At 31.3% G+C, this 20,837-nt stretch overlaps 3 protein-coding genes across 4 annotated transcripts in view; 1 reads left to right on the top strand and 2 right to left on the bottom strand.

Moving 5' to 3' along the window:
* The first annotated feature begins 5,346 nt into the window (after positions 1-5,346).
* LOC108746743 (hemocyte protein-glutamine gamma-glutamyltransferase-like) lies at positions 5,347-13,475 on the top strand. The gene is made up of 8 exons (XM_018483678.1): positions 5,347-5,430; positions 7,455-7,926; positions 8,067-8,293; positions 9,004-9,605; positions 10,793-10,890; positions 11,531-11,821; positions 12,370-12,530; positions 13,043-13,475. Exons 2-8 carry the CDS (start codon positions 7,455-7,457, stop codon positions 13,325-13,327), a joined length of 2,136 nt encoding a protein of 711 aa, XP_018339180.1. The 5' UTR covers positions 5,347-5,430; the 3' UTR covers positions 13,328-13,475.
* A 489-nt stretch (positions 13,476-13,964) lies between these two features.
* Positions 13,965-18,910, bottom strand: LOC108746764. 2 transcript variants are annotated; one of them, XM_018483708.1, is made up of 4 exons: positions 18,681-18,910; positions 16,688-17,741; positions 15,932-16,042; positions 13,965-15,851 (listed from the first exon to the last, which is right to left on the bottom strand). In XM_018483708.1, the coding sequence occupies exons 2-4, from the start codon at positions 17,731-17,733 to the stop codon at positions 14,003-14,005; spliced, it is 3,006 nt and encodes a 1,001-aa protein (XP_018339210.1). In that variant the 5' UTR covers positions 17,734-17,741; positions 18,681-18,910; the 3' UTR covers positions 13,965-14,002. The 2 variants fall into 2 exon arrangements, with proteins under 2 accessions (XP_018339210.1, XP_018339211.1); XM_018483709.1 differs by lacking the exon at positions 18,681-18,910 and having other exon boundaries at positions 16,688-17,259; positions 17,454-17,534.
* Positions 18,911-20,103: 1,193 nt separating this feature from the next.
* LOC108746744 (40S ribosomal protein S6) overlaps positions 20,104-20,837 on the bottom strand; it is a 3,146-nt gene continuing 2,412 nt past the window's right edge. The window contains exons 4-5 of the mRNA XM_018483681.1: positions 20,538-20,738; positions 20,104-20,356 (exon numbers count right to left, since the gene is read on the bottom strand). Coding sequence (XP_018339183.1) covers positions 20,159-20,356; positions 20,538-20,738 — 399 coding nt within the window. The 3' untranslated portion in view covers positions 20,104-20,158. The remainder of the gene's footprint in view (positions 20,357-20,537; positions 20,739-20,837) is intronic.

Here is a 20,837-nt window from a genome sequence, read left to right as displayed (position 1 = left end):
ATATATATATATATATATATTATATGTACACAAATACACTTTTTAGGTATGAATACATTAAATTTAATGTAATGTCTTGAAATTAAGTTCAAATTAACTTAAAAGTGTAACTTAAAAGTTAATGAAATTTAAAAATATTTCTAACAGTGTACGTGAAAGGTGCTAACGTCCCTACATTTAGTTTGGTACTGAAAGGGTTAAATTGCGCAGCTCGGATGAACTTGGAGATATTTACAAAAGAAAGGAAGAAAAAGAGGAAAGAGAGAGAGAGAGAGAGAGAGAGAGAGAGAGAGAAATCGAATTCTCTTGTGCGTGACTATTCCTATGATATGATTGGTTCTGGAAGTAAATGACGGTATATATCTTCTGGATTTGATCACGCGAATCGTTTGTATCGAAAGTGACTCAATTTTGAAAGTTTGTCAAAATTTTGAGAATCTTGAAATATATAAGGGCATCGATTTGTGTCTTAACTCATTTATGCTTAATTGACTTGATTTAATTGTTAATAATTTATTTGATATAAAGCATTAGACTTAATTAAAGCATTAGACGTGACGTTATTTACGATTAAATATTTGTAATTTTTGTAATTATTTATTCGAAAAATGTTTTTATACCAAAAGTGAAGAAAGTTATTTTTTTTTATTATTTTTAATTTAGCGAATTTTGTAAATTGTATTAATAAAAAAATCGTTATATTGAAGTTCCTTGCCATATATTGATTTGATTAAATTACAGGTAGAGGAATAATTAATTCCAGCATAAATGAATTAAGTTTGTGACGTTTTTTCGAAGCTTAATACTTGCCGCATTTTTGAGACGAATGGTTCGTGCGCGAAAATGCTCGCGAAATATTTCATTTATGTTCATTTCCATTGATGTAGATTAACTCTAATCTCGGTTTAATTTATTCTTTATTTTTTTCTCAGAACTGGAGAGGGATAAAAAGTAAATTAAACCGAGATTAAAGTCAATCTATATTGATACGTACAGAAACGGGCAATATTCAAATAAATTCCGTAATAATTGTACTTTTCGGAACGATGAATGTTTAAAGAAAAAAAATGGCGTTATTACATTTGCGATTATAATGGGAGACGAGAGAGGATGGAGGTTGACTGTGATAATAGGATCGTGAATGCGTGCTCTCAGAAGCACGATCGCGTTTAATTCTTTACTGCGCAAATCTTTGTTTCCGTAAAATAAAGAAAAGAATGTTATCTTTAAGAAAAAAAAAAAAACAAAAAAGAAAATACGAGAAATGCGATTTGTACGATATGTACGGTGCTGTGAGGAGATCGTTTTTGATCGTTTTGTATGATTTTTGTTAACTTTGGAAAAAAGGGGGAAAAAAAGCAATTTGTAAGCGCGATCGTTCTCCTTCGAGCTCAATATGGAATCTAAGAGAAGTGCTGTTATATTAATTAGCTATATTTATAAGAATGTAAAGAGAGAAAGAAAGAAGAAAGGATAATCCCTTAAATGTTGTTTTCTATATCGGTATATTGTTTAATAATTAATTATACTGATGGGATATACAAACGGTATTACGGTATTACTTTAAGTTTCGATCTTTTACTGGACATTACCATTATTGTTACATTTCTATTATCTATTGACTACGTTGAATACGTTATTGTACCCGCGCAGATAACGAGGCGAGATAACGATCGAACGCGATCGAACTGATAACTTGTTTATTTTCTTCTGATTATTCCTCTCGAAAAAATTGTGAAAACATGGGATGGGGCAAGCAGTATATCTTTCGCGTATCCGGATTCGAATACACGACTCGACTTCGAGTGCGACGAACATTTCGTCGACGTGAGAATGTACGCGAGATAAGTTTGACCGTAAATAGAAACGTATCGACCGACACGTGTCGTTACTAACGACTCGTTAAGAGGCGGAAGCATTCTGATACATGCATCTAGTAAATGCGAGCACACGCACCAGAAGCAGACCTTTAAATGGGATTTGAACTCGATCTGTTGTACATTGTCATATAATATGGTGAACCCTTGGAATTTATAAATATGATCTTTCGATCCACATCGCATACACGGAGATATCAATTTTGAGATGTTTTGTCATCCGGGTAATAAAGTAGATTATGGATTAGTCGTTTCCGATGTCTAGGAAGAATAAAGGAGTCATCTATGCAAAAAAGGGAGGATTGAGATGAGCGAACAGTAATATATTCCGCGAAATTGAAATTGGAATTTCGGGAAATAAATCTGTTGACTATTTTTAATTCATCCAGTTATCGCGGACGTATTGCTGGGCGAGATTGCTTCTTTTCGAGCACAGATAATTAAATAAGAATATTTTTTCGGGACATTATTCAAGACTTAATAAACAGAAGTAAAAAGAATGAATATTAATTTAAAGATCGTTTATCAAGTTTTGATTTTGATGAACAAGTAGCATAATGCATTTGAATGTTTTATATCCAACAAACAAGAAGAAAGAAAATAAAATTCTTAGAGCATTCATTTTATTAATTTATTTTTACGTAGCGATAAATTTAATCCGAGGAAGCAATCTCATGTCGGAAATTAACGGCGATTGGTTGTGAAAGAAATTAGGAGAAAAAAATCGAGACATATTGCGAAGATCGTAGCCAATAAACGCGACAGCCAAGTCCTGTGCCAAATTTGGTAAAAAATTGAAATACCCTTAACGAAGACATGCTTGTTCCTGTCGATTGTCGTGCGCTTGCCGCCAGCTTTTCCGCCACATTAGGGAGTCAATGTTAAAAAAACTTGTTACCTAGAGGAAAGTTATGCCAAACCATATTGAGATTCGTTTCACCCAACGAAATGACATTACAAAGTTATCCGGTCATCGATTTTTAATTATCCACACAAAATTGAATTTTCGACAAAAGTTATTTGACAATAATAATTGTTTCCTCCAATACGAATAATTTTTTTAAACTAAATTTAATAAAAGATTATTTGGCATATTAATATTAATAACAGATATAAGTTTCTCCTGCAAAAGATTGTTAAATTAAAAGATTCCGCAAAATTTTATACAGACTTACATAAATCAGATTTTTATTTAAAGGGACAGACATGTAATTTCCTTTTAATTTATTTCTATAATCTCTTATTTTTATAAAAAATGCATATAAATGTTTTTTATTTGCGACTTTGTTAATTTTCTGTGGATGATCGCAGAATCAATGATCGTATAAATCGACAGCAGAAAGGGCATTTTTTCCGCGTAAACGACGCAACTTCTATAGACTGCGACGAAGCGTAAAAGATGATGATTGAGAGAAAAAAAATGCAGAGCACAAGACGATGAATCCCCGATCCGGAAATTACTCGAAGCGGATGTTGCGTTAGTTAATTGTATTACGTAGTCGATAGTATCTATTCCTCGTTCTTGTTTATGTATGATTGCTATTTGCCTTACTGTAATGTTTTAGACTTTTTAGATGGGTGCTCAATACACACGGTCCGTTTATTTAAGGATATATATACGAATGTGTATAATGTGCTGTAAGATTGATGTCAGTTGTGTGCTTTACATATCGATTAAAGGTCTTAATATATGTTTGATGGGATAGCTGAGATAAAAATTTTCAAATTCTGAGTAGTTATCTATGATGAGCTGCTAAACGGAAAGATTGTTCACTGTTGTGTTGTTATACACTGTATGTGCAATATATTATATTCTCAAAATTTTTTATAATTTTCTATTTTTTCAATTTATTAAATTTTTTTGTATACAATTACTTTTTAAAATATATGTTTATAAATATCTTTTAAAAAAGCTGATGTTAAAATAATAATTAAATTTTAGTTAGACATTAAAATAGATAAAATAGAAATTAGATATGATTTTTTTCTTTCGTATGTGTAAAAGTTTGTAATATATTTATGAAATATATCTTATTTTTTCTTTTGCGAAACGGGAATTGAAGAATAGGATGGAAAGAGTTATGTTTTTTTTTACCTTTATAAAGTTGGAGTGTGAAAAATATTGAGCGAGAGGCCTTTACACGCGATACGCAAAGTGCACAATGGGCGGGTATATTTGTTAACGATGAAATTGCGGGGTCGCAGAAAGGGAAAGAGATTCGTGCCCGCAATTATATTAACGGATCTCGCAATTATTGCGCGCTCGCGAGGAATCGTGTGGCAGGAAGGAATCCAAAAACAACTACAGACCAATAATTTATTACGTAATTTGTGTAGCTCGATACACAGGACGCAAATAAATTTGTGAAAACAATTTCAGTCGTATAAGTAGCCCACCCCCAGGTCCACTCCGTTTCCTTCTACGCAGGCATTTCCCATCGCCAGCGGTTAATCTACAAACTGACCGCAACGTCCACCCACGAGAGCTTGCGGTTTATCGAGTTAATTACCGCTGTATCGTGAGTTGATAAGATATGGTTGTCTAATTAGGAATTTCATATTTCAAATAAATAACATTAAATTAGCTTTGTGCGTATTATTGAAGTTTATTTTTAAAATGACGATTTCCATTATATATTTAACATAGAATATAAAACATCTATCTATATTTTTTTTGGATGTGAATAATATATAAACTAAAAGAATAGTCGAAGAATTGAGTCACATTAAAAAATACATTTAACCTTTAGAAGACATGGTTTTATTTAAAAAAATCGTCAGCTTTCCTTTGAATAAAATTTTGTATGATTCATTATTTTATTGTATTCTTTGTTTTAAAATATGACCGTTTTAGCACCACTAGAGTGCAAGTTTTTTGTTTTGTAAAGATTAAATAATTTTTATAAATTTAATTTTAATTTATATGTTAAATTTGAAAATTTAATATTAATTTTCTTTTTACAAATCTTTGTAAAAATAATACAGATTTTTAATGTTTCTTAAGTATTAGTTAAAAACATATCTTTTTTATTTTTAATGTATTTAAATAATTAAATACATTAAAAATAATTAAATATAATTATATATATAAATAAATATTGTACAATTTATTTAAATATATATAAAGAAGCTTTGTGTTATAAAAACACCAAGTTCATCGTATTCTTTTCTTTAACAAATACTTTTTGCAACTTTAATTGAACCGAAGTCTCTTCTGTCTCTCAAATGTCATATTTAATAAATCACTTTATTTCAGGCAACATTTGTAACAAATATTTAAACAGTAAAATTAATCGATTTATATTGTTTTGTTTTATAGAGTCTCATATAATGCGCATTTTGATTATATCGACTCGTTTACTCATTCGAAATGCTACACGCGATTATCGTAGTGGGGATTTTGCGGTTACTTCATAGGAAGCTGTATCTCATATAAGAGGTAGGAACGCTTTTACGAACGTCAGTTGCGGTGTAACTTATGAATCTATTGTCGTTCGTGGTTGTTCTGTTTCGTGGTTTGTTTCACCGTTGATTTTCAACAAAGCCGTACAAGGTAAGTTCAAATTTATTGCTTTTATTCAATAAAATTAATTAAAAATTAGATACGGAGGAATATCAATGCGGATTTTTTAATGATAAAATTTGGAAAGTATACATATACTATGAAATTAATTATTGTCACAACATTAAAAGATAGCAAGTATTTACGTTCAATAAAATTCTTTCAAATTTGGTGAATTAAATTTTAATATTATTATATCGCGCGAAATTAATTTGTATAAATATTTAATGAAATTATTTAATATTGACTTAAACTTTTTTAATGCATAAAAAATCATATATCTGTTTAATTATATATTTTATTAATGAATATATATTTCTATAATTAATATATGTAAGATAATTGTATTATTTATTGTATGTTTTAAATTAATACTTTTGTGCTAAATTTAATTATTTAAATTATTAAAATTTTTATTCGCTTTCTACCAACAAGGGATTTAGTTTTCTTGATCTCTTTCTTCTGAATATTATTCGTATTTCATATAATATGCGTGTTTTAAATCTTGCTGCTTATCTACGGATCCTGTTTTATTTATAGCAACATGGCGATATCGCTGTAAATTATCAAGTTGAGATTTATTCATAAGAACGAAGCTTTTTTCGATTATAATATCACAGAATACAACTCGCTTTCAAAACAATATGAAGAAGCGCGTGGCTTGCATAACACGGCTTATTCAAATGAGGGGGATCGTCTCGAAATACCGGTTTCATTTCTATAACCGATATAAAAATATTTGAGTGGTTTTCACAGTAATTCACCGAATGGTTGAGTTGCAGCATAGTATCGCGATCTTACACAGGTGGAATCCCGCATTTCACCTGTGCTGAGATCGCATCGAGTGAATCAGCGATCGAGGTCGTTTGACATCGCCGATAGATCGATCGCCCCTTTACGGGACACGATTACGCGGATTACGCGTTTGGAATTTTTACCGAACTTTTACGCAATGTCTCCGCGTGAATCAATGACGAATACTGACCACTCATCGACCAGACAATGAGAACACGTCTTGCCACTCTGTAGCAATACCCAGGAATGAGATTGCAGAATTACGATTGATGCATCGAATTTTACTTTTACTTCCATATGAAACTAATATTTTTAACATGACTGTTAACTTTCCAAAAAAATTATCTCTCCCTTAGCATATATAACACACGAAATTTTGTATCTTACAGATATTATTAAATTTTAGATTAATTATGATATTATATATTGATTCACAAAAAATGTAAGAGAATTAAAGTTTTTATAAGAAAAATTATTTCTCAAAATTTTTAGAACATTCTGTCTTAAGAAAATAATCCGGTAAAACGAGTTATAATATATATAATTTTCATATATAATATAGCCCTACTGAAAAAAATCATGTCACAACGTTACATGAAGTAATTAAAACATGTAAGTCACGTAACGAATTGTTCCAAATTAGTACGTGGTTTTTTAAAATCGCGTAATTTGAAAAATCACATAATATTAAAAATAATTTCATCCATCATGTGATTTTATAGTTATAGAATTTTAAAGAATTGAATGATGGAAATAGAAGAAAAATCGTCATGTGATTTTTCAAATTACGTACTGATTTGGAACAATTCGTTACGTGATTTACATGTTTTAATTACATGATTTCATCATGCAACTGTGAGACGTGATTCTTTCAGTGATTTATAATGAACAAAATGTGATAAACAAAAAACATAAGATTTAATAATGGACATTTTTTTAAGCTATGGCTGTATCAAAGATATAACATTAATGCTTATAGAACATCTTTAATCCATCATAACTAAAAAACTATCCATTATTGAGTAATTGTCTATAATATCTATTATTCATTATATTGTAAACTGCGCATTATATTAAAATTAATACATTTCACCAAATTCAATTTTCTAATTAATGCGGGATATTTTAATAAATTAATTTGACAAGTTAAATATAATCTCTTTTATATTTCGTAAATGTGTGATTATTTTCTCTCTAATTTACTTTATTGATCTCTTTAGATGTCAGAGGAGCCGTTGGAAATTGAAGCAGTGTACTTGTACGAGAAGGAGAATGCCGAAACCCATCACACTTTCAACTTCGAGATCGTCCATCAGGATCCGGCGATTCCCGTCCTTCGACGAGGACAAACCTTCCACATGGCTCTGAGATTCAATCGCGAGTACGTGGATGAAACCGACATTGTTCGATTACTCTTCAGTTTCGGCCCGAACCCCAACGTGCTGCGGGGCACCAGAGGAGTTAATACGATCACCAACAGGGAAGCTTATTTGACTGATCTGGAGGCTTGGGGTGTTCGCATGGTCGGCGTTCATGGAGTGGATCTGTCTGTCGAGGTCAGAAGTCCGATCGACAGTCCAGTCGGAGTATGGCAATTGAACGTGGAGACTACTACTCTTGGCAGAAAGAAAGCGCCGAATACTTACAGTTATGATAAAGATATCTACTTGCTCTTCAATCCGTGGTTAAAAGGTACGCAGGCACGCAAAATGTTCGTGTTGGTTTATACAAATATTTCTTCGCAAATACTTTTATTAAATGAGTTATGATTGTTCTTATTTTAAAATAATTATAAAATGTTAAAGAAATATGATTAAACGTTAAATATGCAGAGGATTTGGTATACTTGGAGGATGATCAGCTGCTCGACGAGTACATTCTGAATGACGTTGGGAAGATATGGGTAGGTCCATGGGGTAGTTCTCGTGGTAGAGAATGGGTCTTTGGGCAGTTCGACGCGTGTGTGTTACCAGCTTGTCAATTGTTGCTCGAGAGATCCGGTATCAAGGCGATTTCTAGGGGTGATCCGGTCAAAATGGTTCGGGCAATCTCAAGAATCGTAAGATATCTTTTCCAATATTTTAGGATTGACAATAATATTTAGAAATAAATAGAATTAGTTACAAGTAGTCTAACAACTGAAATGATTCGATCAAACAAGAGAAAGACTCCTATTTTTCTATCGAAGCGAATCTTGTTTAATAATATTTATATTCAAATTTCAAAATATACTTTTTTTTAATTCTATAGTTCTACAGATGATATTTTTCGCAATAAGTTCTTTTAGTTTTAAAATGCTTACAATAAACATCATTATTAAATTGACGATCAATGTTTGTGATATTATTTCCAGCTTCAGAGAGAGAGTTTATATTTGCATTTCAAGTCTGACAAACTGAATCAATGCGCAGTTTATAAAGCTGAAAAAAATATAGTTACAAGTTTGCATTTGAATATTATTAGGCATCAAGATCTGCTTCGTCAACATAATTCGAAAATAGAATTCTTTCTTTTGACTTATTCTTATCGATCTAATTTTCATTTGTAATTAAAATATGATATAATGTTATGATTACTAATTATATTATTCAAGATATATCACAAAATTAGATAATGTCATTCTAGAGAAAATAATTAGAAACGAATGAAAATATTGCAACATTTAATTTATTTTAAAATTCGAAACGGCTATATTCTTCAGTTCTTTTTTTATTTAAATTATCTTTAAATCAGAATCAAGTAAAATTAATTTTTTTCCATTGTTTTTAGATAAATTCTAATGACGATAAGGGTGTGTTAACCGGCCGCTGGGATGGCGAATATAGTGACGGTACCGCGCCGGCTGCTTGGACCGGAAGTGTGCCCATTCTCGAGCAGTTCTGGGAGACTGGTAATGAGGTAAAATACGGTCAATGTTGGGTCTTCGCTGGTGTCGTCACCACGGTGTGTCGGGCTCTGGGAATTCCGTCGAGAGTGGTGTCCAATCTGGTATCAGCCCATGACGCTAATGCCTCGCTATCAGTGGATCGTTACTACGATCTAAATAACGAGGAACTCGAGTACGATCCGAACAATCCTATGGGCGAGGACTCCATCTGGAATTATCATGTATGGAACGACGTGTGGATGGCGAGACCGGATCTTCCCAAAGGTTACGGTGGCTGGCAGGCCATCGATGCCACTCCTCAGGAGCAGTCGGAAAACTTTTATCAGTGCGGTCCGGCGTCGGTGGAGGCTATCAAGGAAGGTGCCGTTGGTTACAACTATGACGTGACCTTCATGGTGGCATCCGTGAACGCGGATCTGATGAGATGGAAGGAAGATCCGGAGAGTGATTTGGGATATTCCAAGATTGATTGCAACAAGTACCAGTGAGTATAAGCAGTAGTTTGGTCCTTTGTTGGAGGTACGCTTTTGTCATACTCCTTGAAGAAAAATTTCAAATTATCGTATCTTTAGCCTCAATCGATATTTCACGGGTCCAGTAGATTTTTTTTCAACTGCGTTGCAAAAAATTGTTTATGTCACAATTTTATATAATTTTAATTTATATAAAATTATATAAAATCATATATAATTATATAATTTATGTAATGTATATAAAATTATATTATATCAGAAATTGAATTCTATATGAAGTAAAAAAAAAGGAAAATCGCGAACCGAACGGTATAAATTTTTTGTTAATATTGTTAAAAATATAGTATTATAAAATATAATACATTGAAAATCATATCATTTACTAAAATATAATAATATTATATTTTATTCCAATTCAAATTGCAAATTTTTATTTTCGAATTCTGTTCTATTAAACTTCTGATTGCTGAGTATTACCGAGAGAAGCGATTATTTAATCAACACTCTTGGAAATACTCATAAAATAATTAACGTCCCTCGATTGTCCCAAAGAATATCTCTCTATGTTTCATCCGATATTCTTTTGTGATGATTTCATTCGCCGATAACGCGTTTGCTGATCACCGCAAATTCGTTGCGGACGGAAATAGCTATGACAAGCTGTGATGCGTGAAATACATAAAAAACATCGTAAATGATGGGTGTGTAGTGACGAAAGCGGAAACGCAAACCTTGCGCTATTTGCTGATCCTACAACTCTCGATTACATTGTCCTTCGATGCATCGTAAGACATTAATTACTGTGTACGATGTATTGCGATTTGCATAATTTCCGCGAGGCATTTCTACGGTAAATAGATAATGCAAAGCGCAATATATGATAGACTCGACGGTCGATTAGTTACAACGATAAATTGTAATAGATTATCTATTATTCCGCACATTATTGTTTCTCATGTCTATCTCGTCATAGGAGTTTCCAGTGATAAAAACCACTTTTATTTTTCTACGTTATCCTTTCTTTATTATTTACAGAATTAATTAATAATCTATGTTGTTGTATTAATTATCGTGTCATTGCATATTTCTTTTCTTCCTATAAAACAATTGCTGATCCTGAATAATAAAAAGTCATTTCGGTACGTTTCGCGTATATTGAAAGTCAAATAATAATTTATCTTCGAATTTATCTTCACAGTATCGGCCGTATGATTTTAACGAAGGCGCCATGGATCTTTGATCCTAATGGAGATAAGGATAGACAGGATATAACGTCACTTTATAAAGCCAAAGAAGGTAAGCGATGCAAACAAATTACTTTTATTCTGATCATCCAGATTCTATTATGCAATAATAAACGTATGTAAAAATTAAATTAAAAACAAGGCTAATAAGATCGAGTAATAATTTCTTAGTTATATTGTATAAAATAATAAATTAATAAAAATGAATTAAATATTTTGACTCTTAAAAATTTAAGCTATCTCCAATAACAAAATATGTATTACAAACAAAAATATATGATTTAAATGATAGAAATTTTATCTCACATTTCGCTGACATTCTTGATCTGAATTCAAACTCTTGAACTTTTGAGTTTGTACTACTGTACTCTATTGCTAAAAATGACCCAAATTCAAGCCGAAACGTTCAATTTGTTTTTACGTATCGATATTATTATTTTATACAATATAACGCACTGTCGCCCGTGCTAGACTCTTATTAATTAGCTCTATTTTAAATTTAATTTTATAATTTTATTTCCAAAAGTTCTTGTTTGTTTTATATTTGAAAATTTTCAGTGAAATTTGGATCGCATTTCTAATATTTACAGTATTAATTAATAATCCACGTTATATTAATTATCAAGATATTCCATGTTTTTTCATCCTCTTCTTGATTAGCTGATTGCAAACTCAATTTAACTGACTTCTAGGCACCGAGGTCGAGAGACTGACTCTATATAGAGCGGTCCGCAGTACCGAGATGGCAAAGAGATTCTATTCACTGCCATCGCCAGGTAAAGAGGACGTCGAATTCGATCTTGTCGAGCTCGAACGCGTTAACATCGGCGAGCCGTTCGCTGTCACCGTGAATATTAAGAACAAGTCCGACGAGACGCGCACTATTCAGGCTATCTTGTCAGCCGGTAGCGTTTACTACACTGGAGTTAAGGCGAACCTGGTGAAGAGAGCATCCGGCGACTTCGTGCTTCAACCAAATGCCAGTAAGAAAAAGATTCTTATTTTTTTTTTTTCTTCAAAACGCTCGCGGCAAAAGTCGATTAAGCTACAGGAATGAAATTAACATGACAAGTAGATAAATAAAAACGGTAGTTTGTTAAAGCGTTGATAATTCTTGAATAGCAATTAATAATCAAAGAATTATGATGAGTTTAAGCAAAACCGAATGAATCTCGAATACTTTAATGGAATTTTAATTTATAAGAAAATTTGAGATTTATAAATATAATTTAATATTGAAATCGATAAATTTGGCATGTAAAATATTAAATTTACATTATTTAACGCGTTTAATTTTCGCAGTATTAAATGCTAATGCTTCAATCATTGATGATTGCTTTAGCTAATCGGCTTGATTTTGTCTCTGGAATTCTTAGATAATGATAATTTATTGGATAATCAGTGAATAAGTAAAAAACCGTGTAACTTTTTATTGCGTTGTTATTTGATTAACGTCTTTGCGCTAATTATCTCAAATAAACTACGCCGTTTGTAATATGTAATTTATCATTTTCATTTCAATTCATTATAGCGGAACAATTAAGGCTCACCGTGACATTAAACGATTATCTGGACAAGCTTGTGGAGTATTGTATTATGAAGCTATATTGCATCGCCACGGTCAAGGAAACTCGGCAAACTTGGGCAGACGAGGATGATTTTCAAGTTTTAAAACCGAATATCGATGTTAAGGTATAAGAAAAACAAGCTACAATTTTCTTGAAAATATATTTAGATATCTCTTCGCTGGTTTAACATCATACATGTTTAAAAGGAATTAATGTAATTAATTATTTAAATATATTGTATTAAATACATTTCTTTAATAAATACTTTTTGAATATTATATTTATCATATATATTTTTAATACAAGTTTCTTAAATTTTTAAATATCGAATTATTTGAAATTTATCAGCTAATGATTTTTACTCTGAATTTCTGTAATTTTTTTTACACACGTTTCGTGATGTTTCTTTTTATATACAATTGTTAAAATCTCTAATCTACGAATTTCTTAATATGATGCAGATTAATTAAATTCAGCAATAGATACTTATATAAAGTTCAGAACAGATGATTATATGTAGATATACAATATCATTATCTTTTTAGTTGATCATTTATGCAGTTTTTACACATACAAATATCTAAAGATTTCTTTCTTACTAAGAAAACGATCTTTGAGCTATTTTTGATGTTATAGATCGAAGGTGAACCAGTAGTTGGACAACCATCGACCATCACATTAAGCTTTAAGAATCCTGTGAAGAAAACATTGACCAATTGCAAATTCAACTATGCTGGGCCCGGTCTCTCCAGGAACAAGACTTTAACCTTCAGGGACGTAGGACCCGAGGAGAATGTTTACGTGGAGCATCAGCTCGTGCCGCAAAAGCCTGGAGAGCAGAAGATAATCGCCACTTTCGTTTCAAATGAATTGGTCGACATCACTGGTTGTGCAACCGTCGACGTCCTTGAGGCCGAATGAATGGTTACATGACGATTCGAATTCATTTGGACCTTAAATTCATATCAATTATGCTAAGAATGTCAGATGCATTTGGCTGAATCATTTGATAGCGCGATAACGAAATATTTTGATTTTATCTGGATATTTTATCGAATAATGCAATGATTTTTGTTGTCTCTCGTAAACAATTTGTATTGATCAATTTTAATTATTTTTTTCAATTATTTGTAGTATTAATATTTTAATAGTATATATAATAATGAGCTACGGATTTAGTTTAATTTCAATGAAAATGTAATGTAATGTAACTAATGTGAAATAAGCATTTCTAATGCACAGAATATGTTGTCAAAATAGTGTGCTGAAATAATATTTAACCTTCTTTTTCGTTCAATATTACAAAAATCCTTTATTGTTACAGAATCTTTTACAAAATTTCTTTGCGACTTTAAGACAAAAACTTTTCTACATGCACTTTTTTCTTAGTGTTCATAAGTTTATATTTTTATATAATGTAAAATGTATAAAATGAATATAATAATAATATATATAATAAATACAACAAAATAAATTTTAACATGTACAAAGAATATATTTATTGAAACCAAAAAGAACATAATCACTTAAACGAACATCAATGAAATCAATTATGTTATCCCTGAGTTTGAATATGTAACGAAAATTACAGAAAGATTATTTCGTCGAGTCGCATCGGAATGAATACTGCAAATACCAAAACACTACAGAATAAACAATACAATAAAAAAAAGAAAGCAGATACTCGCGCGATATAAAAGAAGTTTTTTTAGTTGCCGCGGGAAGTGCTAAAATTTTATCATTTTTTAGTTGTTCCATTTCAAAACTTTCATCACTTTTATCTGATTCTAACAGTTCGAGCGCATAATCCTCTTGAGTGCGATGCACCAGTTGCATCATCGATTTGACATTTTCAAGATTGGAGCGTTTGTTTAAGATCGATCTCGCTATTGCTTGCTCGTTTCCTGAAAAAATAGCATTTTCTTCTTCTCGTTCCATCCCAATATAATCCCTATCTTTCGATGATCTCAGGAATTTAGTTCCACATGTTCGATCGGAACTACTGCCACGCGACGAACAAGTTGAAAATCCGCCAAAATATTCATTATTTGCGAAGTGACATATCGCATCGCATTCGGATCTTATCTTATTTTCATTTTCGCGACTTATAAAAGAAGTATATCCCTCGAAACAATTTTGCTCATCGCGGAACTCTGACATTTCATAATCTTCAACCATCTCTTCATTTCGCTTCCCAGATTCTTTTGACATTAAATTTTTGTGATATATAATAACTGCTTCGTGAAGATTGCGCGCACGGTTTGCTGCCAGCTCAAAAGTTGCGATTACATCGCTCGCTAGTTCCATTTTCGACTCTGACATGAACACATCTTGCTGGATATTATTTTCGAGATATTCCACGGTGTCCGCAGAAGAGCAGGATGTATCGTAATTGCAGATGGATGATTGAGACTTTTCTGAAAACAGATTTATTGAAGTACTATCTATATTGTGATTGCTGGAACATTTTGCATATTCTTGTTTTTCATCGATGTCAATGTTCGTTTTATCGTCAGAATTTGTAAATGATTTAAAAAAAATTCGATACACTTCTTCACGCATAAATTTTTCTATTTCTCTAGCAGTATCATTTATCATGTTTGCTGGAATCTCTATGCTATCACAATTTTCTAATCCCATATTTAATGTCTCCTTGCATTCACTAAGCAGAAGTTCCTTGTTTTCGTAAATATCTTTATTTTCAATATTGACTTTAATATATTTAATAGACGAAGACTCCGTATGAACATTTGACGTCAATTTATCTTCAATCATGGTTGATTCAATTTCTGTCAAATCTGTGGAACCTATCAGATCGCAGGAAACTTCTACATCGTTACATATAATAGCAGGAGTGTTGCATCCAACATCAACTACATTTCTAATATAACTTGGCAATGTTTGTGTTGCAACAATTCGAGTTAAATTTAGAATTTCCATCAGATCTTGATCCTTTTCAGTATCAATTTCGTGATGCGAAGGAGAATCTAATTTCACCTGCGTGCTTATCGATTTCCGAGATCTATCTGTTTCATCCAAGTTTATATCTTTTGCAGAATGTAGTTCGTCATTTTGCAAAGTATTTGGCGACATTTGGATCTTGTTACTATCATTTTTCTCGTAATCGATGTCATCATTTTTCTTAACATTTTCCTCCGCGTAGTTTTCTCTTACGCTATCAATAATCTTTCTCAATGTGTGGATTACTTCAGAAGTTCTCGATTTGCTGTAAGTCAGGGTGGATTTAGTACGATGCTGTTCGAAGTTATTTGAGGATTCGTCCGGTATGATCGTCCGCGTTTGACAATGGCGCGATTTCGATTTTGCTAAGGTCAGCTTTGTGTCATCGCATCTATCTAAAACTTTTGAGGGAATTTTGGTCCTCGATCGTTTCTTCTTTGACAACATCCCTCCGCTTTGCAGCCTTTGCCGCTGTTTCATTTCTCTGTAATAAAATCGTTATATATACAAATGTCATTATCTCAATATCTGATGTTAAATACGTGAAAGACAAACGTCTCTTACGCGAGATGATCGAACATTTTTGTCACGCGATTCGCGTGAGGGTCTCTATTTTCTTTCATTAACATCTTGGATTGATTTTTCGATGTGCTCGTAGACTCACTATTGAAGGATCTAAAATTATAAATACATAAGGCATAGAATATAAAATTGTTCACAGTATTATCATATTTGATCCCTATTTAATTTTATATGTTATACACATTTGTAAATTTCTTAACATATTACAATTATTTTAATTCAAATGAGGCATTTTAAAAGTATCTAATAATAATATTACACAGAATGGGAAGATTAAAAATATAAAAATTTAGAAATAAATATAAAAGTATCCAGAATAACTTCTTTTTAATAATTAATACTTTACATATTTTTTTAAAATTTTTATGTATTTACTCTTTTCATTTGTATAATATTATTATTATTGTAAGATATTTATAAAGTGTATAACTACAAAGTATCCCTAGAAAAGTTTGTTAGCTTCAAAAGTAAATATATGTATATAGGATGATAAATTTTATATAGAGTAAAGTGGTACAATTTCGAAGTATAATTCTGAATAAAATAAACAATTTGAATTCAATTTTCGAGGTTCAAATTTGATAATCCTGTCATTATATGGAGAACACTAAAGGATATCAAACAGGAAAAAATCAAACTTGAACTTTGAAAATTGGATTCAAATTTTATCAGTTCAGTTGTATCACTTCATCCTAATGTTCTATATGTAAACAGAAAATACTAAAAAAGATATATTACTCGATGCATTCAGTTGACAAATGTTTGCTCTTCGTCGAGGTACTGGATTTTTCGGTTGATTGAGATGACTTCTGCGTCATCGGTTGCAAAGACGTTGTGCTTTTCGTAAAATTTTTCGGAATGCCAGCTGGTTTCCAGGCTCGCTGATTAAAAGCGAGATTTTTTTTAGGAGCACCCTCCCTCTTCCGGATAATCGCATCGCTATTCACAACTGTATCAACGTGTTGCGTAGTTTCGGACTTTTGTAAATCAGTATAAGTGCGATCAACGTTAACGTGCTCATTTTGGGTCCTGGTTTTTGTTAAAATCCAAGTTTTTTGCATGCGTTTGTGAATGTTTACACCTTGCGGATGTACTTGTATTTCGGTGCAATCTTTGTTTGAAAAGTTGCCAGGTTTTTTTTCACATTCGGTCTTGCGATGGAGGTCTTCAATTTTACTACACAACTCTGTGGGCTCCTCTTCGTCGCTCAAATGTAACTGAAGTTTACATGTAACATCTATGACTGTACGAGCTTCAGAAACGTCATGGGTGTCGTCCGAATTATCTCTTCTTGCACAATTCATTCCATCCTGAGAAGAATCATGTAAATTTTCAACAAAGGATCCAAACTCATTCATGACTTTTGTCCGTTTGTTACGAAGAGTCGCTAATTTAGCTGGACTGGCAGTGCAATTTTTGAGATTGTAAGATACATCTTTGATCAAATTGCCCTGAAGCGAAATTAACGAATTTTCCAACTGACAGGTTGTCTCTGTAAGCTCACCACCAGGGAGAAAAAAGTTCGAACGACGATCCTTTTGCTTGAGGATCATTACCAGCATCTGCATGCTTTTGCTCTGCTTTGTAATGTTGCTTCGTTTTTTGTAGATTCCTTTCGATTTAGGAACGACGCTTTTTTGCGACTTTGATTCATTTTCATTCTTTATCGATGACAATTTCTTTAGTTTCATTGGCGTTCGTGTCTTCATCAAGGAAGATTGCGTATGGCTGGCAAAGTGCGGCCGAGTGTGCGTTTTGCTTGTGGCTATCTTGAGTTTCGGCATTTTTCTATCTGGAAGAAGAAATTAAATGTAGCACAAAAAGATTGTCATAATCTCAAATTCTTTCTAATCACACTTTTTTATTCTTTCTGTACATATTTAGATTGAAATAAATTTTTAGATATTGCTTCAGTTTTGACGCAAAAAATTTTGTTTTTTTCTTTTTCTTCTTTTCAAAAAGTCTAAAAGTACATATTGACTTTATATATATTTCATAACTGTGAAAAGAGAATATAATAGTATAACTTAAATGTCATGTTGTGCATTAGTAATATTTATCTATATTTTAAATTATTGTAATTAAAAAACTATGATAATTAGATGTAATTATACACATCTTATATTTGTTTAAGTAGAACACAGAAAAGTCATAATAATATAAAAACATCATGACCTTATTTATCACTTATAAATTCATTTTCAAGACAAATAACATTATAATGTCCTATGATATCATTATGATTTAATTAGTAAGATAGATCTCTGTGTTCTATTTTATTAAAAGACAATGTCAAAACGTCTTGTGGACATTTTCAATGTTCATAACCTGGATCTTCAAATTTCAGTGTAGACTTTTATATTGTTTCAAATTGTAGAAAAATCTAAAAAATTCTAACATATTTATGAAAACTTTGACAATCAGTTGTTATGTATCATAGAGAATTAAGTTGGACTATATTTTACTTATTTTTTACAGATTTCGATTTATCTATCAGAATTCACAAAAAATCAATTGTCTTTAAACATTTTTAATGGAGTGTTATATGCATATGATATATATATATAAATTTTTCAGAAAATTGTACTGTCAATGTATATATATACATTGACAGTACAATTTTCTGAAAAATTTTTCTTAAATAAATAGATACTATCGAAAAATTAAGATACTGATAAACAGATTATTTAAAAAGAAAGAAAAAAAGAGAAGAAAACAAGAATATACATACGTGTTTATAAATTCACTGGTTATACATATAAGTTTCGATCCTAAAATAGAAGGATTCACGACCGTACATTGATACTTATGGCAGGATTTACTGTATTCTGAGGAAGCATAAGGAAAATGTTATAAATCTGCTCTGGAAATGACGAAAATCAACTCATGATTACATCATGCACTGTGATCTCGTAATTTGACATAAATGGATTTAGACTTCAGTGTTCAGAGACGCCTAGTTTTAAGGTGATCAAAGATAGACTGTCGTTTGTTTTATTACGTTAAGCTTCGTGGACGTTGGACATTGTTTGGATCACACGCGCGATACAATGCGCTATATATATATCGTCCTTTATCGAGTTCAACCAATTGGCAGAAAGCAAGATAAAAGTAGGATAAAACCGTTTCGCATTAAAAAAAACACTTATTGAATATTTGGAAAAAATTATCGTTTTTTCACTTATATTGTAAAGAAGCTATTATTAAAGGACGCTGTTGGTAAACTGATGATATCACTGAGAAGATAATGATTCTAATTTCTACATGAAAAAATAAGTCGAAAACATAGAATAAATTTTTCGTATGAAAAAATTTTATTCTATATTTTCGAAAAAATCAACTTTAAATATAAATAACATTTGCCGTGGGCGGATTTAATTGATAAAGTAATTTAAGTAATTTAAGTAATTTATTTTTGAAGTATTTTAAAAACGTTCATAGAAATTGAATTTCGAAGGAAATTATATGTATTGACAGTAAGAGATTTTTAATAATTTATAAGGTAATAACACACACACACATACACACATACACATACACACACACATTTATTGTACATCTTGAACATCTTGTTTTTACCGTATATTCTGGATTATTCAGTAATTAATAAACATAAGTGGAGATAAAAATAACGATCTATAGGAAGAGCCGCTATGTCGAGGCATGAGACCTATTTTCTATAATTGAACTGGTGTACACTTGGGAAATTTTAAAATTACATTAAAAGTTATATACAAATTACATGTCTGGTATTTAGTGAAAGTAAGAAAATTTTTAATGCAGTTTTGTGCACTAATGCAAATTTGCAAAAATAAAAAATAGATCTATAGTAAATTGCACATATACTCGACGAATATTCTAAATCAATTTTCTCGAAAACAAACCTTACATGAAAAAATTTTGTTGTACATTTTTGATTAATCTTTTTATTACAATCGTCTCTTTTCTGATTGTATCATTAGTTCACAAACACTATGCATTAATAAAATATTTAATAGTTTAATATTTTGTTAAATTACTGAAAATTAATAATTGAAAATTAATTTGTTAGAAAAATTATTCATGTTTCTATTATTTTTTTATTCATATTTAATGTTTACTATTATGCAGAAAATGATGATTGAAAATTGATATGATAAAGGAAAAGACTAATAGATAGTTGACATTTTGTTTTATTGACGTGTAAATACATTTCAGGATTCAACTGATTTACTGTTGTGCGGCTGGTGCCGTTTGAGTTGAAGACTTGGATTCGCGTAAAGAAGCGCTGCGTCTTCGTTTTAATTCTTCTTGACGCCTGTTCTTCGCTTCTTTCTGACGTTGCGCCAGCAACTTCGCGTACTCCGCCGCTTGCTCTTTGCGAGCCAAACAGCGCTTCTTCTTTAGCGCCAGCCTATGTCTTTTTCTCTGTAAGCATTTTTTATAAGTGTTTTAGAATATATTAGAGTAAAAAAAAAGAATCTAAATTTAAATATTTTCATATTTTATTTAACTTAAAAAGCAAATAATCTAATTTAATTTTAATTTTAGTATAGTTTCAAAATATATATCTATCAATATCTCGATGAATTTTTATAAAGTGATGTACTTGAAGAACAATAGGAGTGATCAAACGCTGAATTTTTGGTGCCTTAAATCGCTCCTTTTTTCCTTCTTTCTGGACCGGTCGTTTTACTACAAACTGTCGAACATCATCCTTTTTCGAAAGATTAAACAGTTTGCGAATTTTGCTTGCCCTTTTCGGTCCCAAACGACGCGGTACGTTCATGTCTGTCAAGCCTGGGATTTCCTGCAATTCGTATTATTATATAATATTAATTCATATTATTGTAGGAAATGTCATCTATTAAGCTGACTAATTAAGTTATTAACCTAATGCCCCTAGCCT

The sequence above is a fragment of the Trachymyrmex septentrionalis genome, unplaced genomic scaffold (genome assembly GCF_001594115.1).
Source record: "Trachymyrmex septentrionalis isolate Tsep2-gDNA-1 unplaced genomic scaffold, Tsep1.0 scaffold19, whole genome shotgun sequence".
In the NCBI taxonomy this organism is placed as follows: domain Eukaryota; kingdom Metazoa; phylum Arthropoda; class Insecta; order Hymenoptera; family Formicidae; genus Trachymyrmex; species Trachymyrmex septentrionalis.
The sequence above is the reverse complement of the archived record's forward strand: the minus strand, read 5'-3'. Positions and strand labels throughout refer to the sequence as shown.